The sequence below is a fragment of the Macaca nemestrina genome, chromosome 7, assembly GCF_043159975.1.
Source record: "Macaca nemestrina isolate mMacNem1 chromosome 7, mMacNem.hap1, whole genome shotgun sequence".
NCBI classification, from domain to species: domain Eukaryota; kingdom Metazoa; phylum Chordata; class Mammalia; order Primates; family Cercopithecidae; genus Macaca; species Macaca nemestrina.
The window spans coordinates 120266473-120293496 of record NC_092131.1 but is presented as its reverse complement, the minus strand read 5'-3'; the positions used below and the strand labels follow the sequence as shown (position 1 = coordinate 120293496).

Sequence of the window (27024 nt, the reverse complement as noted above, 5' to 3'; positions counted from 1 at the left end):
CTGTTCCTCTTCCATCCTGAGCCACCTGTAGATGCCCGGATGAACCAAGCCCTCTTTCACCATCAGGCCTTTGAACAGACTGACCCTTTTCTCTAGAATTATTTTCAAACTCACCTCCAAGCCCTATACCTGATTAATTACTAATTCCCCTTCTGGTGTCATCTGAGATCTCTGAAAAACCTTTTCTACTTGTCATGATTAGTTAGGTATCCCTCGTAAAGGTTTTTATTCTAGTTCTTCTGACTCTTACAGCAGCTCTCACCTGTGCAGAATCATCTGTTTGCTCCCTTTCCCAACCATGCTGTATGCTTGTTGAGAGAGAAACGATCTTATTCTCCAGCGTATGTACAGTACCAGCATGGAGCCCACGTCAGAGCAGGAGCTCAGGAAATATTTGCCGAGTGAATAAATGAATGAGTCAGTTCATGAGACTAGAAGAGGTATTTCCTTCTTGTTTGTTGATGAGAGGGAAGGCCTGACTCAGACCCCTGCTTTCAACATACGTTAAGAGACAGGGTCACTTACAGGAAGGACCAGGAGGCACGTGAGAAAGAGTAGTGTAAGAAGTAGCAGAACCAAAATCAAGTTCAATCCTAGAAGTCAACAAGATAGTTTCAAACAGAATGATCAAGAGTGTTGGATACTCAAGAGAGATTGAGAAGAATGGGCACTCTTCAAATGCCTGTTGGATGGGGCCTAGCAGTAGAGTAATTGCACAGGCTTGAGAAGGGAGGGAAAAGAGAAGATGCTGTGTGTGTGGGTGGGTGTAAATGTTGATGGCAAAGGGAAAGAGAGGTAGGTATGTGCCTTAAGGAGGAAGGGCTGAGGGCATTGATTTGCGATGGGCAAGCCCCAAGGAAGCCATCATTGCAGCAGCATCCTGGGTGACCCTGCATGGCAGTCAGCTCCCTGAATGTGTTAGGACATTCCCCCAGTCTATCATGCCCTTCCTTCGGCACCGGTGGCTATGTCCCTCTACCCTCCGGCCAAGCAACATGGACCCACTGAAGGCCCCATATTGTGCCCAGCCTCTGCAGGCTTCCAGAATGGGACAGGTGCCTGTCAGGTGGGAATTTCCTCGTGGATCCAGCTGGCGATGCTGCTGTTTTAACTTTGCCACAGTTGTGGACCTAGCCTTCCCTCTGCTGAGCCAGTTAATGAGGCCAGTGGACACGCTTCTATGAAAGAGTTCCTTCTGGCCCTCGGGGTCTTGTGTGGAATTATTAGGAGAGACATTTCACATTGGCAGATGAATTTTCTGTAACAGAATCCCATTAAAAAAGGAGATTTAAATCTCTCTTATGCTAAGGAAGTGAGTTGTACCCTGCCTCAATTTTATAGAATTCTTTACCAACTATTGTCATCATATAGAGTTTGAAAATCACCAATGGTAAGACATTAAAGGGACCTTACGTGTTTTATTAAAGCCCTTTACGTCTCCGGCATTATGAATGGGTGGATGGGTGAGAGAGAGAGAGAGGGAGAGAGAGAGATTCTTCTCCCTGAACACTTTCTAACCTGGCCTCTCATTAACGCAGTGCCCAGGTTGGGGGTTGGATAGGGCCTGAGACTTGCCTGTGACCAGCATGACTGTTGGAAAGAGTAGTATGGGACAAGGTGAAGCTTGTCTTGCCAGCCAGAGCTTGGTAGAGAGTCCATTGTTTCCAAAATGGTACTGAATGATTTGAAATAAGAAAAAAAGTGTCTAAGATTTTTGATGTTCCTTAAAGGTATCCTCTTTGAAGGGTATTTTTTAAGCCTCCTCTTTGGTTGAATCTCAAAAATGTTTTTAGACAAAATTGCACTTATTGGATAGGCACAGTGGCTCACTCATGTAATCCCAGGGCTTTGGGAGGCCAGAGCAGGGGGATTGCATGAGGCCAGGAGTTTGAGACCAGCCTGGGCAACATAGCCAGACCCCGTCTCTAAAAAAAAAAAAAAAAAAAAAAAGTTTTTTAATTAGCCAGGCACTGTGGCATGAGCCTGTGGTCCCAGCTACTTGGAAGGCTGAGGCTGGAGGATTTCTTGAGCCCAGGATTTCAAGGCTGAAGTGAGCTATGATTGCACCACTGCACTCCAGCCAGGGCAGTGGAGTAAGACTCTTTCTCATATGCAAAAAAAAAAAAAAAAAAAATTCCACCTGTGTTTCCTGTTTTTTGTTTTTTCCATTGGCAATTTTTTTGTGTAAACTATAGACAGAAACAAAGTGACTCTCATTTATAAATGAATTTGCTGATTCCCACAGAGGAACCTTATCTTATCTTACCAGCGCCTAAATTTCTTCCCCCTCAAACAAACTGATGCAAAAAAAAAACCACTCTGCCAAAGAGCCAGGCCGGAAAAGACTGTGGTGCTTGGCCCTGTAGGAGGACCTTGTATAATGCGTGTGTGGCTTCCGAGGAGTTGCTCAGGAGGCAGAGGCTGAGGTTGGCAGTTCTCAGGGGAATGCCAAGGTGAGGCTTTTCCTCTAGCGGGACCAGATGCCTTTCAAGAGCATTCGGTGGACCGAGAGGGAGTCAGGAGCAGGGGCAGGTATGTCTTCCTCCTCATGCCAACACCGTACTGCCAAGGACAGACCCTCTGTCAGCCCACGCTCTGCATGCCACAGACATGCCCCTTGCCCCCAGATGCCCGCAGGAGGCCTTTGTGCACAGTCACCAAGTGCAAGGAGCGCTCCAAGGCTTAAAGCACCTAGTCACCTGGCAGGTGACCTCAGGAAGAGCCACCCTCTCTGGCCAAGTACCTGCACCATTGGGCAAAGGGCTCCTGTGTCTCTTATCCCCTCAATTTATGATCTTTCAGTCAGTGAGAAAGACGAGGATAGCAAATGCATTCCTCCAGCTCTGGATGGAACATGCCTTTCAGAAGTGGGAGGCCCTCCAGCCGCAGTGGTTCTTAGGTCTCACAGAACCACGGGATGGCTTTTAAAGGAAGTGTACTGTATGTCGGATCTTTCAGCTGAAAGTGGACAAAGTAGCGGGCAGTTCCAAGGACGGCCCTCAGAAGTCTGGTCGCAGTGGCAAAGCCAGCACCACGGCCAGCAGAGCGGTGAGCAGCACTCCCACCAGCAGCCCGGTCAGACTGAAGTGTTCCAGGTAAATCGAGCGAGCACCGCCTTCTCGTAGGTACCGGCGCCTTCTCTCTGCTTCCTTTCCCCCTCGGGCTCTGCCGCACCACCGCCTGCCCGATAGCCATCGTGAGTTCTGGCCCAGCCTGGGCTAGAGGGAGTCCAGGAGTAGAAGGCCCCATCCTACCCAGCCAGAAACGTCAAGTGCATGTGGGAAGGAGAAGGGGCCGAGGTAGCCTTTGAGCTAAGCCAAACAATAGGGCAGGCTGCAGTTGGAGATGCTTCCCAGACTCCAGAGCTATCCAGGGGAGGGGCACAAAACCAAGACCGAAGGGGGTCTCTCCTTAAGAGCTGCAAGTGCCCCCAGGCTTGGCTGTCTGTCACTGGCTGACCCTCTTTTTCCCCACCATAGCCCCCAGAATGTGGAGAACATCCCCACCCAGTCCCTTGCTCAGTACCAGCCTTGCCCTGGCTCTGCTGTCCTCTGTGGTTAAGCTCAGGGAGAGTCCCTGGTTGAGGATACCTGGGCACCTAGAAACTCTCCATTATTTGAGACATTTCTAGGCCATCCCGTGTGCCTAAGGCAGACTGTGTGGCTGGGGATGGCACCGCTGCAGCCCCACAGAGCAGGTGCCCTGCCCCTTGTGGGCTTCCTTGGCTCAACTTTCAGCCAGAAACATTCCTACTGGAAGGCTTCAAATGGAGGTACGAGCCCATTAACTTCCCCTTAGCCAAGAGCTCAGCTCATCCCTCCAGGTCCTTGTAACAGGAACCCAGGCACCTCCTGCATGCACCAGGCCTGCCCTGCAAAGCAATGATGGGGGCAGGAACCACGTTGTGGGAGGGTTCTGAAACTCCCAGGATCGCAACCCCTCCTTCTCAAGAATCAGTGCTCCATTGACCCCACCCTCATCCCAAGCCCCTCTCCTGCCAGGGTCAGCTGTGTCTTCACAGACAAAGTCCTGGGACTCAGATGTCACTCAGGGTAGCATTCTGTGAATGTGCAGGGGAACAACTCACCCAGGCCTTCGCCTGCCTCCCCTGACTGCAGCCTTCTCTCCTCCTTCCTCCTTCTGTAAGGCATTGTTCCTTGCCCATTCTGAGGCCCCACAGCAACCCCGTAAGGCAGAATTTCCTGACATGGATCTTCATAGTCACGATGCTAAAAAGAATTCTTGGCCAAATAAGCTTAAGAAACGCTGGTTAAACAAAGTTATTAAGTTTCTTTATTGCACGACATATCAGAACTTTTATTACACCAATGAGGACTATGGATGTCTAGGAGGTAGGCAAAGTGTGCCTTGTTTCCCAAACTTATTTGTCCACAGAATTCTTTTCTCACAGAGCATCACATGGGCTGAGAATTCAACAGAACACATATTGGGGAATTGGCTGTAGGACATTGAAATAGTGCTATTCCCGTTTTCTGGATGGGTCATCTGAGGCCCAGAGAACTTGAAAGACGTGTTGAAACTGAAATCTAACCATTCAGGGATTTATCCCTGCGCTAAGATAAACATGGAAGACAGGCCACCCAGGTCTCCATGCACATCCTGCTTCCACTCCACTCTGCATTGGATTTCTCTTGCATTTTGGCCATCTGCTATCTGCTATGTGCGCCTTGCTTGGGGCCAGCCTGGGGTCCCCTGCCAATGGGGCTCTCGTCTACCCTGGGTCCCTGACCCAACCTTAGATAGACAAAGGGTGTGTCCTAATGCCATTTACCTGCTGTCACAACAGCTCCCTGGGGAGAACAGTTTCTCGGCGCCTCAGACATTTGAGGACCCCTCCAAAGCATCCCGCAGAAGGCTGGGGAGGACCTCTGGGCTGCCCCTTTAGGGATGGCCATGAGGGTGAGTGCAGGCTGGGTTTCTGGGACATGCCCAGTGCACGGACAGAGGAGCTGACTCCTCTGTGGCTCTCTTTTCCTCTCCTCTGCAGGACATGCTGCCCATGCCGGGAGATCCAACCCAGGGGACTGGCAACTATAACATCGAAGACTTTGCCGACCTGGGCATGTTTCCACCGTTTTCTGAGTAGCTGCGGGCAGAGCAAGTCTCCTGTTGTACAGTGCCACCCATACTGTGATGTCGACGCCCATGTGAACGAGGCTCACCCTCGCCCTGCTTGCCCTGCCGTGGGCCCCCCAAACCAGAAGCCATCTCCCCCGCTCTGTGTCCCCAGGCACGTCATTGCTCCACTCTCCCCTGCAGCCGTGGCTGCTCGGCCACTGACCAGGGGCCCTGGCAGACATTAGGGGATCAGTTGTATTTATTGTACTTTATCTGTGTGTGCTCAGGAGGTGAGCCTAGTGGGTCCTTAAATTTGGTTGTGAATAATCTCTTAATAGACAATTTATACTCATGAAAGTTCAGCCAGTGCCCAGAGTGACCAAGCAGCACCAGCAGGCCTGCCCAGGATGCTGAAAGCAGATTTCTTCTTGCTTTTCCCTTCTAATGGATGCGTGGGGCTCCGGGGAAATGCTGGAAAAATAGGCAAGGAGAGCGCACAGCCCTTGTTCCACCAGCTGGAGCCAAGAAACACAGAGACACGGAGGCATCTGCCCCTCAGCTCCGCTGGTCTGTCTGTGCATCCATCGCGCCATGGGACGTATGTAATTTGTGCAGTGTGACATGAACTTGCTGTCCTGATGGATGTGTTGTGCCTTGTGTCTGTCATGTGTGGCCAGCGTGAGTGTATAGAATCCAGAGTATGTAGAGAGCCAAAATGTGTGGCCCTGTCCCCAAGCTCAGCAGCGCCAGCCATGCCCACAGGATGCTCGGCCCAGGGTCTGGGAGCTGGGCTAACAGGCTGGCACTTCAGCAGGGTCACCAGGAGGCACAGCTAGGGGCGTGCTCACATGAGTAGGTCAGTTCTTTGGTCCAAGCCCCTGGTGCAGATTCAAGCTCCTCCTCTTAGAGGAAGCACCCCCTTCCTCTCACAGGAGCCCCATGGGAGCACTCACCCTCCTCCCAATTGGATCTGAACAGCTGTGTTCCTGGTCCCACATAGGCATGTCTCATCCTTGCCCCACCTGGTGAGAGGAAGACCTTGTGGCTGCCCAGAGCCTGTAGGACAGCATGCCTTGAGGTCAGAGGCCAGTCCCTTCTCTACAGATGTAGACAGCAGGGTAGGATGCCCAGGTGTCCTCACATGGGCACCATGAAACACTTTCCTCCAGGCCACCTGAGCCTTTGTTCTTCAGCCCGACTAGAGGAACAGCAGCTCTGGGAGGCACAGAGTGCAGGTCTCAGGGGCAGAAGACTTGGGTTCCAGTTCTGGTTCTGCCACACACCCACTGGCCTTGAATTTCTCCGGTGGTCTCAAGACAGGAACAAGAGCTGACTCTAGAAGCTTCTGCCTGGCTGACCTCTGAGCCCATGATCCCTGGCTTGCTTTGCTTCTCTTGGATTTGAAGAGAGTATAAGAATCCATCCCCCTGTTTTCAGGGACCTCTGCCTTCTCCCACACCCCTTACACTAGTAAGGACTCCTTCAGCCTCCTGTGTTTTCTTCCTTTTGTGACCAGTATGCCCCCTCCCTGTTTCTCATCACCAGCCCATTAGCCCACTGACTCCCATATGGTAGAAAATGTATTGTGGCTGCTGCAGGGCAGGTGAAGGGACCCACCCTCTGGGAAAGCCCTTATGTTCCTCCCAGAGTCCTTCAGGTAGCTCCTCGCAGATGCTGGTTGGTAGTGCAAATGCTCAGAAACAACCCGTGCATCCCTACCCATGGATTCTGCAGGACCAGGAAGAGTGGCATTGGTTCTAGAAACCTGAGAATGGAGTGAGCCCAGCTTGCAGGAAGGAGTTTGGAGAGAGTGTTTGCTGTGATCCATCGAAAGCTCCACATTAAACCCCAGCCCTGTCTGGCCAGGGAGATCCGTGTGCTCAGTGTTGCTGGGGAATCTACAAAAGTCAAACACTGCTTAGCAAAACGCCTTTGACTGGTCGTCAGCTGTGCATGACTACAGTTCCTAGACTCTAAATTAATCCCAGCCTTGCAGTTTCTAGAGCTTTTTGTCCGTAATGGTGATTCGGTCTCCATTGTAGATGCATGCAGTGTTCACTCCAACCTCACAGGCTTTCTTACTTCTGGGAAATGGCAGGTGGTTGAAACCCTGCACATCTTCCCAGGGCCAGCCCCAGAATGGGCCTTTCTCTGCCTGCCCTGCCCTTGGGGCCACCTCTGCCTCCAGCAGCCTTGAGCTTGCCCCAGGCCATGGGCATAATTATTTCCCCCCAAAAAAGGCACAAAAATAGGTTTAGGATCAAAGAAGTATTTCTCAGTGAAATGAAAGCAGACTTTTTATAGCCTTTAGCTTGTGAGTTTGGAAGTTTGGGGGGTCTTATGTTTGTTTTTGCCTTCTGTTTCTTGGAGGAGAGTTGGGGGCTTTTCTTAGGTGCATACACAGACCCAGGTGAACACGCTGACTGTGAACCTGCCTTGTATCCGGAGCTGTGGTGGGCACTGAGGGGATGCAACAAAATTAGGAGAGGATCCTTGCTCCCATCATCTTCTCCTACCTCAACAGGGGTTCAGGATGCAGTGAACTCAGTTCTTGGTCCTTGGGTGAGGATTCATGGATGAATGAAAGCTAGACCTGACGGGGAGGCATTATGACTAAATAGGCCCAGCCTCCTTCCCTTCCAGCTCTGTGCTAGGAGCACAGGTGGGAAATCTGAGTAGAGTCTGACCCCACTTTTTGCTTATGATTTGTAAAAGCCATCATGGGGCCAATAAGAAAATAGGGGTGATGGAGGGGGAGAAGCCCAGGACTGGGAGAATCGCACATGTCCCAGGGGTTTTCACCAAGGATTTTCGAGACATACTGGAGTAAGAATTAAAACCGCAGAAGGTTTAATTATCGTGGTTGGTTTGCAAAAGCACCTCCCATGCCAGTCCTGCCCAGCCTTGGAGGCCAGAATGCTCATGGCCCCTGTGGTCTGCTTGTCCTTCCGCCCATGCCCAGCAGATACCTCTCTGACTGGAGATGGGCTCAAAGCTGGATTAGGAAGGGGAGAGGCACTTGTGACTTTGTTTGGCTCTGTGACTCACTTCCTCGCTCACACCTCATCTGAACTACTAGACTTTCAACTGACTTTCCTTAGGCCAGACAAGCAGACAGCTTCCCACAGAAGAGGTCTGTACAGTGACAACCCGGGCCACAGCAAAGACACAGATGCAGCCACAGTAAGGCTCCATCAGGACTGGGTCAGTGATGGCAACAGGATGGCCAAGGATGGCTCTAGAACACTCTGCCCATGCGTCACTCTCCCCAGTTTTATTTTTAGCTTTGGCTTCAGGGAGTGACAGCCATCACAAATAGCCATATTCTGCTCTACTCTCCAACATACCAAATTCTACACTGTTGTTATTTCATGAGAAGTGAATATTGCAGATTGGGGGGATTCTGGTTGTTAAGGAACTTACACTGGGGAGCTTTACTCTTCTGTGTCAATAACGTGACTACGTGTTCTCCAGATTAGCCACACGTGCAAACATCAGTGTCCTTCTAGCTTTAGCCAAGAGAGAAACCAGTCCCAGGGAATGAATGGTGGTCTCCCCACTCCCGGCAGCACTTTGGGCAGCCCATAAGCTATGCGAGAACGTGAACACTCACCTGTCTGGGCTCACCTTGCTCCGTCACGGTTCTCACCTGCCACATAAACAGGAAGAAGCCAGTGACCGGAACAGCTCTAGCCAATAACAAGTCAGAATAGAAATGTTCTTTATATTACCAGAAAACATGGGCTTGGCCTAAGTTGCTGTGTCCTAACCTGCCGGGGATCATTCCCCACCAAACCCCCTGTACTAAGAAGCCATGAGCCTTTTGGACATTCACCTTTTCCTTGACCATCTGGAGTCTGGGGCAACTTAAGGAGGCACCACACAGTGGTGTAGGCACATTTCCACACGTAGGTGTCCCTGGCTTTTGTGGCCAAAGCTGGTGTTATGGTCAACAACGGGCCAGGGCCTGTGGGGCACTGACTTTGAAAGTGGCAAAATGGAGTTTTCACAGGCTGTGCGGGAACAGGACAGCTCGCTTCATCTAACAATCTGTTTCCTTTAAAAAAAAAAAAAAAAAAAAGAAAAGACAGAAAAATATTTCATAAGCTGGTGTCAGTGGACAGTTTAAGCACTTAACCATTTCTCTTTCTTCTTATGGATGTGAACTGTGCTGTGGATAAATCATTTGTATTTCTTGAATGTTCTCTATGATTAACAGTTATTAAGTCGGTTGTGTATATGTGTAACTAATGTAACTGCCTTTTAAAATTTCATTACAATAAAAATGACTTTGCTCTGAACAACAAATGGCCCAGGCCAAGTTTGTAATTGAACCATCCTTGGAACTTGCCCTTTGTATTACACTCCCTCCTATGGGCTGTATTGTGTCATAATCTGTGAGGGATGTGATGTACATTATACTAAAGAGTGACCCTTTTGGAGGTTTAGCTTCTTAGGATAGAAAAGGAAACTAGGGCTGGGTGCTGTGGCTCAGGCCTATAATCCCAGCACTTTGGGAGGCTGAGGTGGGAAGATCACTGGAGCCCAGGGGTTTGAGAACAGCTTGAGCAACAAACCAAGACCCTGTCTCAAAACAAAACTAACAAAGGAAACTAGCGTATCAGTCATATTGCATTAGAACCAATAGAAAATAAATAAACAAATAATAGAAGGAAACTCATGACCATCTGTGTTAGGCAAGGCTCTCTAGAAGCTTCTTTACAAATGATATTTTTGTTAATACAAATCTGGTATGTGGTTACTCTCCCTGGTTTACAGATGGAGAAGCTGGAACTCAGAAAAGTTAAGAAAACACAGGAAGGAAATGGCAGAACCAGGATATTGAACTCAGGTCTCAATCAAAAACCCTGTATATATTGTCCTCTTTAAACACCCTTATTATTATGTTTTAATCCTCACAAAATTAAGTTAGTGTTTTAATATGCTGATGCCTCTAGTAAATACAATTGACTTTTGAACAGCATGGGTTTGAACTGTGCGGGTCCACTTACATGTGGATTTTCTTCCATCCACCTCTGCCACCCCTGAGACAAGAAGACCTCCTCTTCCTCCTCCTCCTCCGCCTACTCAACCTGAAGATGACGAGGATGGAGACCTTTGTGAAGAGCCACTTCCACTTAATGAATAGTAAATATATTGTCTTTTCCTTATGATTTTCTTAACATTTCCTTTTCTCTAGCTTACTTAATTCTAAGAATACAGTATATAACACATATAACGTAAAATATGTGTTAATTAACTGTTTATGTTATTTATAGTCTAGTCAATGGTAGGTTATTAGTTGCTAAGTTTTAGGGGAGTCAAAAGTTATACATGGACTTTCAACTGCATAAAGAGTAGGCATCCCCAATCCCTATGATGTTCAAGGGTCAACTTACTTACAAATTCTATGTTTTCTCTGCCGAAAGAGAACTTTCTGGATTCTAGCAAAATGGCAGACTAAAATCATTTTAAAACCCTTCCATCAAACACCTAGCATTGCTAGTTTTTACAGCTTTATTGATCTATTATTGACACAAAGTAGACTGCACGTATTTAAAGTATACATAAAATTCTGCGACCCTGAGTTAAACATAGACTTCTTAGATACTACACCGAAAGCATGATCCATCAAAGAATAAACTGACAAATTAGACTACATAAATATTAAAGGCATTTGCTTTTCGAAAGACACTGCTAAGAGCATGAAAAGATAAGCTACTGATGGGAGAAAACATTCACAAGTCATGTATCTGACCAAGGACTAGTACCTAGAATATGTAGAGAACTCTTACAATGGAATAAGACAAATGACTCAGTACAAAACAGGCGAAAAATCTGAACAGGCACGTCACCACAGAAAATACACAGATGGCAAATAAGCATGTGGAAAAAACTGATTACCATCATTAGTCATCAAGGAACTATAAATTAAAATACACAATGACTCTAATATTTGGCTAAAATGTAAAAAGGCTGATGATAGCAAGTGTTGCCCAGGATATGGAGCAACTAGAACCCTCATTTAGGCAAAATGGTACAGCCACTTTGAGTAACAGTTTCTTAGGAAGTCAATAATCCACTCACCTTATGACCTAGCTTTTTCGTACCTAGCTATTTGCCCCAGAGAAATAAAAACATATTTCCAAACAAAGACTTGAATAGGAATATTCATTGCAGTTTCATGTGTAATAGGCACGAGGGAAAAACAACCTAAATGTCCATCAACAGGTGAGTGGATAAACAAATTGTGGTACCACCACACAATGGAATACTACCCAGCAATAAAAGAACAAAGCACAGATACAAGCAACAGCATGAACAGAACTCGAAAACATTATGCAGAGCAAAATGTCACATTTATGTCACTCAGATTTACTAAGTCTGATAACATGATTGTTACTGAGGATGTGGGGAAACAGGAATTCTATTTCCTAGCTAGTAGAAAATAGCACACTTGCTCTGAAAAAGATGACGTTTATCAGTGCCATTTTTCCAACAGCACATTGGAATGGTAAAAATGTACAAACCCATGACAGCGATTCTAATTCCAACTTTCTATTCTACAAAACGTCTCACATACACACAAGAAGACAGATAAAAAGATATTTATTGCTCTGTGTGTAAGAGTGAAAAAGTGGAAGAAAATAATCTATCCTTCAGTAGATAAATGAATAAACTGTGATTAGGTTACACAAAGGAATATATTGCAGCACTTAAATATCTTGTTGCATGTACAAAAATCCTAAAAATATAACATTGAATTTAACAGCTGTGCATATTTTTATAACTCAACACATTAACGTATTTTGTGACTAAGTAGATAATAGTCAAAGAAATAAAAGAAAAATAACCTCATCGATGATAAAAACAATTCTGGATAATGTTTATCCTTAGAGGGAAGAAAGACATAGAATGACTTGTATGATTGAATTCCTTAAAACAGATTAAGAAAGAGAAAGAAAAACAGGTATTGACTAAAAAGGAACAGAAAAGTAGCTGAGGCAATTATGGCAAAATGTTAAACAGCTGTTTCATTTTGGTAATGAGCATGTAAAATTCTGTAATACTTTTCTCAAAATGATATATAATGAAAATATTTAATAATTAAACATAAAAAGCAGATACTTAAATCTCACAAGTAGTCAGAGAAATGCAAATTAAAGTAACAATGGCATGACATTTTTCACCGCAATGGACTGGCAAAAGTGGGAGTGAATGTGAAATGACTGTCTTAGTTATTTTTGGTAGAAATAGAAATTTTTGCAATTTATTTTGAGAGTGATGTGACAATAGCTATTAAACAAAACTATATCTTTGACTCAGCTATCCCACTTCTAATAATCCATCTTAGCGAAATAAGAGTGCTGAAGAGAGATATACTTATAGGAATGTTTATTGCCACCATATTTTGTAGTGGGTGAAAACTGTAAATTAAGGCAAAGCTCACTGATAGAAGAATGGATGACTACATTGGAGAATACCTATTTCATGAACTATCAGATAGCATTATTTCAATACATTAGTACATAAAATAAATAATCAGAAAATTATAAATGAAATTGATCCATGTTGATAAAACAAACATGACCACAAGCACATTAGTTAGGTTCATGTGTGAGTACATGGTTGTGTATATATATACATATGTACATGTAGAAAATGTATACAATATTCAGCCTGGGCAACATTGCAAGACCCTGTCTCTACGAAAAAAAAAAAAATGTAATTAGCCAGGTGTGGTGGCACATACGTAGTAATCTTAGCTACTCAGGAGGCTGAGGTAGGAGGATCGCTTGAGCCCTGGAGTTTGAGACTGCAATAAGCCATAATCATGCCACGGCACTCTACAGTCTAGGTGACAGAGTGAAACCTTGTCTCAGAAAAAAGAAAATATAAAATACTGTATTCACATCAATAAGCTGCATTTGGAAGGATTGGGGAAGCAGAGAAAGTAAGTAAAACTTAAAGAAATTGTGTTAAGTATAATAACATTGCATTTACATGAAATTATTTACACATGTATTTATTCATTTATTTTGTGTATTTCTCCAAGAAGAAAAGGCATGTGCCTTTATATATGTAACAGACGGATGAAAATCCCTTCATGATAGTCTCAACCTAATGGGATCTGAGGTGAATTTCCCCTACATCCTTGTAACTTTTAATATGACTTGTTCTACAAAGAATATATATTACTCCTAAAATTATTAAAAGTAATCTAAAGCAAATTGCCTGCCAGAACAAGAAAAGAATAAATGATTACCCACAATAGCTTGAAATCTTGAACCACTACAGAATTTTGATGCCAAGGAGTGGGAAAGAGAAGGATGCACGTGTGCTATGGTAGAACGCACTCTAGCTGGGCACACCTGTGGAGTGGGACAAAGCCACTGGAAGAACTAGTACTCATTCTCATGATGCCACCTAGACTTTACTTCCCTCTCAGCCTCCACTCCCAGAGAGCACTTATTTTTCCACTGAGAAAAATAAACTTATCCCCCTGTTACCATGTTGAAGCCTGACAATCATGAGCGTCTTTCTCCTGTAAATCCTCTCAAGCGTGTTCTCTCAGTAAGCATTTGTGTGGCCCCCACCACCAGCTCCATGAACAGTGCTGGGGTTGAGGCTACACAGGGAAGATCCAGGCCCCACTCATGAGGACTGCCTCATCCTGAGGGGAGAGGCAAGCAATATGATGTTCTGGAATGTACTAAGGATTTCGGTAGAGGTCACCTATTCTGCACCAACACAAAAGAGGGAAGGGAGAGTCTGGGAAGGGCTGAGTATCTCATGCGTTTGTGATTAGCATGACTTAAGCAAGAGGTCCCAGATGAGGCCCATCGAAGATGGAGTCTACCCACTGGGCGCACAACTTGTTGGCTCAGCTTTTGCAGAAATCACTTAACAGGCCCCCAAATCCAAGCCCGAGACCCCTATAAATCATGAAATGGGTACAGCCTCTCAGCAGGACACCAGATTAAAATGGCTGGAATGCAGCTTGCCTCTAGTTCTACAGCCACAACCTCCAAATTACTAATTCTTTCAACACATTTTACTCAGAGTCAAACATATATGCCAAGAATAAAGAAACGTGGCCTGGGGCTGATGAGGCCAGAAAACAACATTTCATCGCAGTGATTTATCAGAGTGTGAGCATTTCTCATTCACAAGGCTCGTTGAGTGCAGATGTGCCCACTCTTTTTTCTCACAGAATCTCCACGCCTTTAACTGGCAGCCATGTTTCCATTGCAGCCAGGTTGAGTTTCATGTGGGCCCATGGAATAGAGCCATGTCAGGAATGATGTTACATGGGGTCCCTGGAAACCCTCGTGATCCCTCAGACCCCACCTACTCCTAGGAAAGGCATGGTTTTGAGAGCTTCCTGTGGAAGAGCACACAGAGCTGCCTAGTTACCAACTCTGTGAGGAACCAGGACCCCAGATGCTAAGAAGATGCCGGGAAGCTTGGTGTCATCCTAGACTCACTATCTACGGGCAGAATGAAGTGTCAATTCAAGAACAGCAGGCTCTCTTCCTAGTCATCAGGTTGTCCAATCCTGGATGCTAGCACAAAGAGATGTGCTGGCTCCCCTGGAGATAGGACAGAAGAAGAGAGAAATGATTTAGAGTGTGATGCTGAGGAAGTGTTCAGTGAAGGCTACTTCAGGTTTTTTGTTCATCGGTTTATGCCCTGTACAGTACATGACACTCTATTAATGTTCAATAAATTCCAAGGAATTTGTCTTACTCTGGGTCACACCATCATTCCTCAATTGTCTTTATCTATAATGAATTCACAAAGACTGGTTGCAGCTTCAGAAAAGTTTTCAGATAGGTCTCAGAACCCCCACTCTATGCTGGCTATGAGCATGCAAACTTGTATTTTCATTCCTGGTCTGTTTCAAGTCTATGGTAAGGAAGCAGAGAGTTGGGATGGAGACACAGTTGGCATCTCATTGTGACAAAAATTGGCTGACCTCAAGGGGACAGGCTGGCAGGAGTAGTCAGAGAGAGGTGGCATCTCATCTAACCTGAATCCTCGGATTCTAAAAGGATTCCTAATGAATGACGATGGGAAGAATTGAAAAGCAATGAGTAAAGTACTGATTCCTGTCACGCAAGTGGGCGCTGCATGATGCCTGGGGGGATCTGAGGGTAACATGGCATGTCTCAGGCAGATGGCCTGTAGATAAAGAAAAAATGGAAGAGAGGTAGGGGATCAGGCTTCATGGCCGGGACCAACATGGAAACACAGGTTTCTCACTGCGTCGGGCCCAAGGATTCTGTAGATGCCACAGATCCAGGATCCAAGGGACCTGGGCCTCCTTGGACGTTAATGAGGAGGTTAAGGACACAGGGAAAGTTGAGAGAGCATAGCCTTGTTGAGCAGGCCACAGAGGTCCCCAGGACTCTGCTCTTCTCCTGGAGAGACATAAGGCACTACCAGCAGGCCATGGGACCCTCTGCCTATTTTCATCCACACCTGCTCTCTGCTTTCATGCTCAGGCACAAGGATCCATATCCCTTTTTTGAAAGACTGTCCTCAAGCTATTGGATCCTACTTTGCCAAAGCATGCAGAGCCAGGGGTGCCTAGGATTTTACATCCCACAAAGAATAGTTTATTACCAATGACTGCTGGGTTCAGGGGCATCAATACCCCAGCTTCCTTGCTCCTGGATGGGGGCATCTCTAAGTTGTAACATATTTTCTCCAGAGTATCCCTGTGGGATTGAGATACAGTTACCCTCTGTGGAAACTTTATTTGCCTTGCTTAGTCTTCTTTCTTTTCAATCTCACTTCCTGGAGTGAGATGTCTCCCTGAGCCTTCCCTGGGGTTTGGAGAGAGCTGAGCCTCCTTATGTATCGCATGTTCTGTGCAATCGTGGGATGGAGGTAGTGGCAGATGGAATTTCCCCATCCCTCCCAGTTTTTCCTGGGAATTCGTTAAATAAATCACCATTACCCAATTTTTCTCAGATTCCACCTCTGAAGAACTCAGCCTCAGGCAGGGCTATTGTAACAATCACTAAACTGCAGCTGCAGAAAAAGTAAGAACTTTTTTACTGCTGTGTAAATTACTCTCTCAGAAAAAAAAAAAGAAAAAGAAAAAGAAAAAAACACAAACATATGTGCCTTTAAAAACTATAGATAGAGGCTGGGTGCGGTGGCTCATGCCTGTAATCCCAGCACTGTGGGAGGGCGAGGCGGGCAGCACCTGAGGTCAGGCATTCCAGACCAGCCTGACCAACATAGCGAAAACCCTCCTTTACTAGAAATACAAAAATTAGAGGGGTGTGGTGGCGCGTGCCTGTAATCCCAGCTACTCAGGAGGCTGAGGCAGGAGAATCGCTTGAACCCAGGAGATGGAGGTTGCAGTGAGCCGAGATCACGCCACTGCACTCCAGCCTGGGCGACAGAGCAAGACTCTGTCTCAAACAAACAAACAAAACCAAAACAAAGCAAAAAACAATGTTATAGATACAAAGAAATTAAGTTTTGCTTTTCAGTCAAAATAATATTTTAGTAATGTTTCGTACTATAGATGTGAACAGGACTTTGTCCTCAAAGATGAATTTTTTCAAGGACTAGAGAGAGCAACCCATCCCTATTTATTAATACTTAGACTTTCCCAGTCTTAGCAGTCAATGTAGCACATTCCAGGAAATGCTTCAGTCCCAGGAAAACTAGGACATTTGGTGACCCTACCCAGGATGCCAATATTTGTTGCCTGGGAAGGCAGAGCCCTGGAGAGGAGGAAGCTAATAGGATTTTGTAAGGCCACAGAAGTCTGAAGGGGATTTCAGTAGTAATGGAGACCACCTTCTCAGACAAGGAAAGGAGATCCAGATGTTCTGAAGAATTTTATTTTGTTTCCCAGAATCCTTAGTAAGAGAGAAAAGCTCCTCTCAGCCTGGACTTTCTGCAGGAGCACAGCCAGGAATCAGACTCACAAAGATCCTGCGAGAAGCTGAGGAGCCCTCTCTATCAAATTCTACTCACCAGGCCTGTGGAGAATGACCCTTCCACGCTGACCCAGAAAAGCCTGGCCAGGTCGAGTGCATGTGCTCTGCTCAAGTCCACACCATAAACTGAAAGTGAATCCAACCTGGTGATTTACCCATTAAAAGGAATCCTGAGTCTTTGAGGCTGAACTTTCTGAAGACAGCAACATTGCTTCTCCCCTGAGGAAAGCCAACATAAGACTCCCGGCAGCCTCATCAGACCCTCTAAGGACCCTGAGAAGGAGGGAGTGGCTGAAACCCAAAGCCGGCTCCTTCAGCAGAGAAGGGGAAATCTGGGCAGAGACCCTAGAGTGCCACCCCAAGAGTATAGCTTCCAATGCTTAGCTCGCTGCTGGTGCCCCCAGTCAGGAGACCATTTCAGAAAATGCCTGGTGTGATGGTTAATATCAAGTGTCAACTTAATTGGATTGAAGGAGGCAAAGTATTGTTCCTGGGTGTGTCAGTGAAGGTGTTGCCAAAGGAGATTAACAGTTGAGTCAGTGGACTGGGAAAGGCAAATTTGCCCTCAATTCGGGTAGGCACCATCTAATCAGCTGCCAGCATGGCCAGAATAAAAGCAGGCAGAAGAACGTGGAAGGACTAGACTGGGTTAGCCTTCTGGCCTCCATCTTCCTCCCGTGCTGAATGTTTCCTGCTCTTGAACATCGGGCTCCAACTTCTTCAGCTTTTGAACTCTTGGACTAATACCAGTGGTTTGCAAGGGGGTCTGGGACATTCAGCCGCAGACTGAAGGCTGCACTGTCGGCTTCCCTACTTTTGAGGTTTGGGGACTCAGTCTGGCTTCCTTGCTCCTCAGCTTGTAGGTGGCCTACTGTGGGACCTCACCTTGTGATTGTGTGAGTCAGTACTCCTTAATAAACTCCCTTTATGTATACATCTAACCTATCAATCCTGTCCCTCTAGAGAACCCTAATACACCTGCATCTTCATTTCCTCAGGCTGCCACAACAAATTGCTACAAAGTGGGTGACTTCACAGAACAAAAATTATCTCACAGTTCTAGAGATCAAAAGCTTGAAATCAAGGTCTTGGCAAGGTTGGTTCCTTCTGGAGGCTCCATGCCTCTTCCCGGAATTTGGAGGCTGCCAGCAAGCCTAAGCATCCCTTGGCCTGCAGCTGCACGTCTTCAGCCCCTGCCTCTACCTTTCCCTGTGTTTCTGTCTCATGCTCTCTTCTCTTGTCTCTATCAGGACACCAGCCATTGCACTTAGGGCCCATCCTAAATCTGGGATGATCTCGCGTTGAGATGTTAATTACATTTGCAAAAGTTATATTCCAAATAAGGTCACATTCACGGGTACCAGGGGTTAGAACTTGGACATATTTGGGTGAAGGGCAGACATCATTCAATCCACCTCACAGACAAGGAGTGAGGGAGGGTTCCAGCTGAGAAGTCTTCCACAGAGATGGACAGAAATCCAGGTGCTCTGTCTCAGAAGTAAGGAGGCCCCAACCAAGTACCCAGGAGTGCAAAGAGCAGCTACAAGCATCCTTGATACAGAAGTGGGGGCCAAGGAAAAGTACATGTCAATTCCCGATGAAGCTTTTGAATGAGCAGAGATGACAGTTGCATGAGCTGGAACAATACATGGACAGGAAGCAAAATTGGCCGACCTGGGAGAGACAACAAACAGCTGGTCATCCCCAGTGCCAGAGAGGGAATGGCTTAAAGAAAACTTAGCCTATGATATTTAAACCTCCAAAGGACAATAATGAAGTGGGAGGTTCAGGGCCATTCTCTAGGAACCTCTTTTCGGGCACTCTCATCTGCCGCCACCCTACCCCACCACTGCACAGGTCTAGAAGATACAGGGCTCACAGGAGGCTCAGGACAGGTGTCCTCAACCCTCATGGCAGGCTCAGGGGGATGCCTCAGCCTAGGTGAGGGAAGCAGCCAGGATCTCAAGTGGAGAGGGAGGCTTTCGGGATGCTGAGGGCCAGTTGCACTGATCTCTGTGATTAGAATATGATTCACTGGGAAATGGGAGGTGGGAGGGAAGACAGTTTCCAGAAAGGCTGCCCCCCGGGTCTGTTGTTTGTGGAAGCAAAAGGAAAAGAGACAAAGCAAAGGCAGGAATTATGACTTAATTAAGGAAATGGGGCAATGAAGAAATCTGGCAGGATATAAGCAGTAGTCATAAATCACTAAAACCAACACCGCCACTCTTCTTGTTCAGCAATCCTCAGGCAAGAAAAGAACAAGGCCTATGTGAAAGAAACAAGGAAAGACCCAGTGTTCTCAAAAATATGAATCCACACAGCTTAAGGCTAATAGGTTCAGTGACGACAGAGATTAGGGGGTTTGTTCCTTTTCTTTTTTTTTTTTTTGCTTTGGTTTTGCATTAAAATGTATTGCATTCTTACTTCTGCCTGGAATCTATTTGTTAAGAGGACAAGATTACGGTCTAGAAATGCCTTAGAATGGACAAACTTCCTGGGTGGAAAAGTGATTAATGCAGTTGTTTGTTTTTTTTTTTTTCTGTGACAGGGTCTCACTCTGTTGCCCAGGCTGGAGTACAGTGGCACAATCTTGGCTCATTGCAACCTCCACCTCCCAAGTTCAAGAGATTCTTGTGCTTCAGTCTCCCAAGCAGCTAAGATTACAGGCATGTGACATCACACCTCAGCTAATTTTTATATTTTTGGTAGAGATGGGGTTTCACCATGTTAGCCAGGCTGGTCTTGATCTCCTGGCCTCAAGTGATCTGCCCATCTCGGCCTCCCAAAGTTTTGGGATTAAAGGCATGAGCCATCACAACCAGCTGATTAATGCGTGTTTGTAGATTGATTGAAGGTGAGGAAATCAATCAAAAGGCAATGCTGGATTTGCCCATTGAAGGTACTACTGCTTGCATCTCCCTGGCCTGTACATATCGGTGATGTATCACAAAAAACACAGGAACAAGCGGGTCCTTAATTTCCAAATTCAACTTAATTTGTAAGTCTTAATTTCCAAATGTAACTTTGATTTTGTTGGATTTTTTTTTTTTTTTGAAATAGACTCTTGCTCTGTCACCCAGGTTGGAGTGCAGTAGCACGATCTCAGTTCACTGCAGCCTCTGCCATCCGGGTTCAAGTGATTCTCCTGCCTCAGCCTCCTGAGTAGCTGGAATTACAGGTGCCTGCCACCACTTCCGGCTAAATTTTGTATTTTTAGTAGAGGTAGAGATTCACCATGTTGGGCAGGCTGGTCTTGAACTCCGGACCTCAGGTGATCCGCCCATCTTGGCCTCCCAAAGAGCCGGGATTATAGGCATGAGCCACCATGCCCAGTGGGAAGAGTATTTTGTAATTTATAAATAAACTGCATTTACACTGTACTGAAGCCTTATTTTTAAAAAATTATTTTGAAATAATTATAGATTTATAGGAGGTTGCAAGGAAATGTACAGAGAAGTTCCATTCATCCTTCTCTCTCCTTCACCTCCTTTACAACACCTTACACAGCCAAAAAATTTACATTGGTGTGGTCAAAGAAATCAAAGAAGCCAAGAAATTGCACCCTAGCCTGGGCGACAGACAGACACTCTATCTAAAAAAAAAAAAAAAAAAAAAAAAACACTCTTCCAACTTCCTCTTTCTTTCCTTTGTATCCTCTGGCCATGGTGATGTGAACTTACTTTCAGCCAAAAGGAAACCATAATTTTGTCCACAGACATGTATTGTGGAAGTAGCATCAACAATGTCAAATGACAAGATGACACAGCTGAAAAGTAATTTCCAGTCTGAAAGTGTCCTTTGGCTTTGGAGCTAATGTGTCACTGGGAACCCGACAAGTACAAGTCCAGTGGAAAGGCAGAGGCAGGAGCCGGGGCCCTTTATGCGAGGGCTAGTCTCCTGAAGGTTATTCCAATGAGGACCCAGACATCATGAAGCAGTTATGACCTTGATTGCTGCCCTAGATCACAAGGTGATGCCTAGGTTTTAGAAACAGACTTCATGGGCAGAACAAGAAAGAAGTTGACCTGATGGCGCAGAAACCGAGCTGAGCCTGCAGGTGGAGGTAAAGAGGTCACAGCAGTGAGCAGACAGCTGGCAGTCTGGTAGCTGGGCAGGCTCACTTGGCCACTCTTTTTTTAGAGACAGCATCTCTCTGTCACCCAGGCTGGATTGCAGTGGTGCAAGCATAGCTTACTGCAGCCGCATGCTCCTGGACTCAAGCAATCCTCCCGCCTCAGCTTCCTGGGTAGCTGGGACTACAGGTGTTCACCACCAGGCCCGGTTAATTCTTTTATCTTTTTGTAAAGATGGAGCCCAACTTTGTTGCCCAGACTGGTCTCCTACTCCTGGCTTCAAGCAGTCCTTCCACCTCATCTTCCTAAAGTGCTGGGATTACAAGCATGAGCTGCTAAGGTAGGCCTTCCACTTCTTAATGTGTAAGCAGTTGTTCAGGGTGTTCAAGGATTACCGCACACATCTGAAGACTCCAGACCCGGCGCGGTGGCTCATGCCTGTAATCCCAGCACTTTGAGAAGCCGAGGCGGGCAGATCACTTGACTTCGGGAGTTCGAGACCAGCCTGGCTAACATAACAAAACCCTGTCTCTACTTAAAAAAAAAAAAAAAAAAAAAAATTAACCAGGCTTGGTGGCACACACCTGTTATCCCAGCTACTTGGGAGACTGTGGCAAGAAAATCGCTTGAACTCAGCAGGCAGAGGTTGTAGTGAGCCGAGATCGAGCCACTGCACCCCAGCCTGGGCAACAGAGCAAGACTCTATCTTTAAAAAAAAAAAAAAAAAAAAAAAAACCTAAATAAATAAATAAATAAAGGCCTCTGATTTAGGTGCTCACCCAAGCTGGGCTTAGCCTTGAAGAATGAGGCTGCGGCATTGTACAACTGTCCTAAGAATAAAAAATGAGACCTGCGTGTGCTGTTCTTCCTCCACTAAGTGGTCATTATTGATCTCAGCAATGCAGCATTCATTGGTCCCATGAGGCCATTGCAAGTTTCTGACCTTCATTTAGTACTAGAGTAGATTATAAGCCACTCAGGCCTACATGTATACCCACTGACCCATTCACCCTGACCTGAGAATTTATGATAGAAAAATTACTCAATAGAGGGAAAAGCAAAATGCACAAAATTCCTCATTTCCACCTAATTATGTGATATGGTAATGCTTCAAAATTAAACTATAGATATTCCATTCTCATTATTCCATCCTTCCCTGCCCACCCTCTATTCAGGCAGCAGGAATAGCCTCCATATACGGTGCCGCTAGGGGACAGGGGAAAGAACCTCCAGCAAGCTTGTCCAACCTGAATGCATGTGGCCCAGGACAGCTTCGAATGTGGCCCAACACAAATTTACAAACATTCTTAAAACATTATGAGGGATTTTTTCAATTCTTTTTTAGCTTATTAGCTATCGTTAGTGTTATGTGTTTTATGTATGGCCCAAAACAATTCTTCCAATGTGGCCCAAGGAAACCAAAAGATTAGACACCCCGGGCCTAAAACAAACAAGTTGATTATTAATAAAATGTTACATGAATTACTTAAAAAATGTAGAGAAACAAGAAGCTATTTTGCAAAATCCAGCCTTTATTGAAAGTTAAAAAGGATTTTCAGCCAGGTGTGGTGGCTCCCACCTGTAATCCTAGCACTTTGGGAGGCCGAGGCGGGTGGATCGCCTGAAATCAGGAGTTCGTGACCAGCCTGGCCAACATGGTGAAACCCCATCTCTACTAGAAATACAAAAATTAGCTGGGCATGGTGGCGGGTACCTACCTGTAACCCCAGCTACTGGGGAAGCTGTGGCAGGAGAATCACTTGAACCTGGGAGGCGGAGGTTGCAGTGAGCCGAGATTGTGCCACTGCACTCCAGCCTGTGTGACAAAGCAAGACTCCATCTCAAAAAAAAAAAAAAAAAAAAAAAAAAAAAAAAAAAAAAAGAATTTTGTAGGCATTCTAGGATCTGAACTTCAAAACTAAAAAGCCAAGCTTAGAGGACTGAGTGGAGGTTTTACTCCCCACTGAGTAAAAAAGACTTCCCCGTGACCTCGTGGTGAGCTTCCATCCAAAAAGGCAACGAGACTTTGACTGTAGACAGGAAGACATTCAGAATGGGCCGGGGTGGAAGATGGATGCTCATAGATGCTGCGGCCATCTCACGAAATGCTAGCCCTGGGTACAGTGGCAGATATAGTCCCAAAATATGTGTGGGTGTTGCAGGCCAGTCAGGCTGTGTCTCCTTTTCTCAAGCACAGCAAAGCAATTCAGCCCCCAGGCAGAAGGTCAACCAGGTCAGGTTGGGGCTGAGGAAGCAGCAAGAGTCCCCCAGCACCCAAGGAGATGCAGAAATGCTGACACAGCTGGAGGCTGGAAGAGGTGTGAGGTCACAGCAAGGATGACCCGGGGAACATGGGCCCTTGTGACCAAAGATGGGGACCATAGACATCAGTGCCAAGAGCAGCTCCCAGTGTCCAATTCCATGCATGTCAAGCCTCAGCACCACAGGTGCTGGTGAGGACAGGAGACAGTACAAGTGAGACGAGATAACCCCTAGGGCCCCTGGAAATTAGAGCTCCTTGGGAAAGATGGAAAGTGGAAGCTCAATGAGGAGAGTCTCACATGTGGCTCTTGACCCAAAAGATGCTATCATAACTTTTAAAGGAAAATCGAGTGAAAGAATAAGAGTTTTCTACCCTCCGTGGAACTAAGTGGAGTTCAGTCTCAGAATAGTCACACACCAAAGAGGTGCAGCTATAAATTGTTTTTGTTCTTTTTTTTTTTTTTTTTTTTTTAAGACGGAGTCTCGCTCCATTGCTAGGCTGGAGTGCAGTGGAACAATCTCAGCTCGCAGCAACCTCCACCTCCTGGGTTCAAGCGATTCTTTTGCCTCAGCCTCCTGAGTAGCTGGGACTACAGGTGCATGCCACCAAGCCCAGCTAATTTTTGTATTTTTAGTAGAGACCGGGTTTTCACCATGTTGGCCAGGATGGTCTCGATCTCTTGACCTCATGATCTGCCCACCTTGGCCTCCCAAAGTGCTGGAATTACAGGCGTGAGAGGCTGTAAATTCTTAATGGGCTGCAATGAGAAACCAGGAGCTGTTTGGCAGCTGTTAAAAGGTATCAATATGACAAAGATGGAGCAATGTGCCTCAATGTGTGAGGATAGGCGAGGTGAGCCGAGGAGTGACACCTGGTTTCTGGGATTTTCTTAGAAGAGTTATCCTAGGCTCAGGGAATGTCTCTAGGTAAAAGGGTGAGGACGTTTTAAACCGACTGTTGTCATTCATTCTTGCCAGGCTGCCCACAGTGAACTGACTACTGGATACTCCCTCAGAATCTGTTGTCCAGCCTTTGGGAAAATCTCGTGGTCACGTATTTGACCGCCAAGCCAAAGCAAAGGATGCAGCCCCTTGGAGCCCAGGGAGCCGTGCCCAGTTAGAGGTGCCTTTTCCAGGATGCCAGGAAGGTGAGCCAGGACTTACATGCCTGCTTCTCCTCCTATCTCTCCGCATCGCCAGGACCACATTCGGATTCATAGTGTGGGCAGGGGGTGGAGGGCTGCCAGGAAACATGGTGCAAGTGCACACTTCACAACACCTCATGCCAGAGGCTGACAGAAAAGGGCATCCCTCCTGAGGGGGGTGAGTGAGGGGTGGGGGTGAGAGACAACGAGAGAGAGAGAAACAGAGAGGGAGAGTGTGTGAGAGACAGAGTGTGTGTGTGTCTGAGAGACAGAAAGAGTGTGAGAGAATGTGTGTGTGCATTCGTTGGGGGAGAGAGTGTGTGAATGTATCTGTGTGTGTGTGTGAATGTGTGTGCGAGGAACTGTGTGTGTACGTGGGGGGAGAGAGAGTGTGTAAATGGTTATGAGAGTATGAGTGTGTGAATGTGTATCAGTGTGTCTGCGTGTGTGTGAGAGCATGTGTGAGTGTGTGGGGGGAGTGTGTGCATGAGTGTGTGTGAATATGTGAAGGGAGAGTGCGAGTGTGTATGTGTGAGTGTGTGGGAGTGTGTGTAAATGTGTGAGGGAGAGTGTGCGTGAGTGTGTATGTGGGAGTGTGTGTGAATGTGTGAGGAACAGTGTGTGAGTGCGTGTGTGAGTGCGTGTGTGAGCATGTGTGAGTATGTGAGAGTGTGGGAGTGTCAGTGTGTGAGTATGTGGGAATGTGTGAGGGAGTGTGTGTGTGTGAGTATAAGTGTGTGAGCGTGTGTGCGTGTGTGAGGGAGAGATAGTGTGTGAGAGGGTGTGCATGTGCATGGCAGCGGGCTCTGGGTTTGGGAAGCAGAGGTTCTTCTCCTCTGGCTTCTGCACTGGCCCCCTCTCCTCCAAACACAGCCCCGGCAAATGAGTGGCTCCGCATGTATCCGAGCCTGCTTGCCTGGTGGGAAGGAAAGAACAGGAGCATTCTTTTGCTGTATTCCACGCACATTGTGCTTGCAGCTCGGCCCTGTGGGTCCTGGATGTACCACAGGGACAGCAGCACCTCGCCATGGGTCCCCAGTGCTCTCACCCAAGCCCTCGCCCTTCCTCTTCACTAGCCAAGCCTTCCAGGGACTTTGGATTGTCTCCAGAGTTCCAACATTCAAATATTTTCACTCATTGTTCAGTTTGGCCTCAGCCTGTGTTTCCAACCTCATAACTCCTTCTCCATGTCATGTTTCCAATCAAATCTGACTGCTTATTGCTATCTTAGTCTGTTCAGGCTGTCACAACAAAATGCCACAGGCTGGGTGGCTTAAATAACAGACACTTATTTCCTCACAGTTCTGGAGGCTGGAAGTCCCGGATCAAGGTGCCCGCCTGGCTGGTTAGTGTGGAGCCTCTTGTCCGGGCTTGGGGCCAGCCTGTGTTGTACTGTGTCCTCACACGGCCTTTCTTCTGTGCACGCACAGGGAGAGATCCATCTCTGCTGTCTCTTCCTTTTTTTACGAGGACACTTATCCTACCAGATCAGAGCCCCGCCCTTACCACCTCATTTCCCTCCATTATCTCCCTAAAGGCTTTCTCTCCAGTGTAGTCACATGGGTATTAGGGCTTCAGCCTGTGAATATGAGACTCACAATTCAGTCCATGGCACTGTTTCAACACATTTTTCTTTCCCTGCCTCTGCTCACCCCAGGCCTCCATCTGGGCCACTCCCTCTCCCCCGATCCCCACCCTCTAGCAGCAGAAATCCACCCGATTCACATCAGTTCCCTGACACTCCTGCCCGAGGGGCTGTCTCCCTTTATTTACCCTCCATCGCACTTGGAACCTCTACGGATGTGTGTTTTCTGCCTTGAGTACTGGGACTGGTGGATTTACATTTTCTCCCTTCTGAGACCGGGAGCTACCTGGAGGAAAAATGCATGCTTTGCTACATTTTTAGCCATCCCAGTGTCTGACATTCGTTGCTCAATAAATAGTTGCTGACTTTAATTTTAAAAATATGGAGCCACGCTATCACTGAGAACATTTATTCAAAAGAATGAATATATCATCCATTCCATTAGCCATTCCTTAAATAAGTCTTTCCAAGATGCTGTGTTGGAATATGTCTCTGACCCACTGTCTTAGTTTCCTGTGTCTATTGTAAGAAATTGCCACAAACAGAATGGCTTAAAACAGCACATACTTATTATCTGACAGTTCTAGAGGTCAGAAGTTTAAAACCAGTCTCACTGGGCTAACATCAAGATATCGGCAAGGCTACTTCCTTCTGGAGACTCTGAAGGGAGAATCCGTTGCTTTCCTTTCTCAGCTTCTACAGGGCTACATTTCTTGACTTGTGACCCCTCCTTGAATAATTGCAACCTCTCACTTCCACTGTCTCATCTTCTACTCACTACAATCCTCCTGCCTTCCCCTTATAAGGATTTTTGTGGTTCCTCTGGGTTCACCCAGATAATCCAGGATAATGTCTCATCTCAAGATCTTTAACTAAATCATATCTACCAGGTCTCTTTTGCTGTGTAAGGTAAC

At 46.4% G+C, this 27024-nt stretch overlaps 1 protein-coding gene across 7 annotated transcripts in view; it reads left to right on the top strand.

Annotated features, from left to right (window-relative positions):
• The window catches only part of LOC105493104 (aryl hydrocarbon receptor nuclear translocator 2), a 201482-nt gene extending 192317 nt beyond the window's left edge, over positions 1-9165 (top strand). For 5 of the 7 annotated variants that reach the window (XM_071100814.1, XM_011760542.2, XM_011760541.3 and 2 more), the window contains 2 exons: positions 2959-3095; positions 5009-5245. In XM_071100814.1, the coding sequence (XP_070956915.1) occupies positions 2959-3095; positions 5009-5107 (236 nt within the window). In that variant the 3' untranslated portion in view covers positions 5108-5245. Of the gene's footprint in view, positions 1-2958; positions 3126-5008 lie in introns of all 7 variants that reach the window. The other 2 variants (XM_011760538.2, XM_011760544.2) reach the window with 2 other exon arrangements.
• Positions 9166-27024: the final 17859 nt, after the last annotated feature.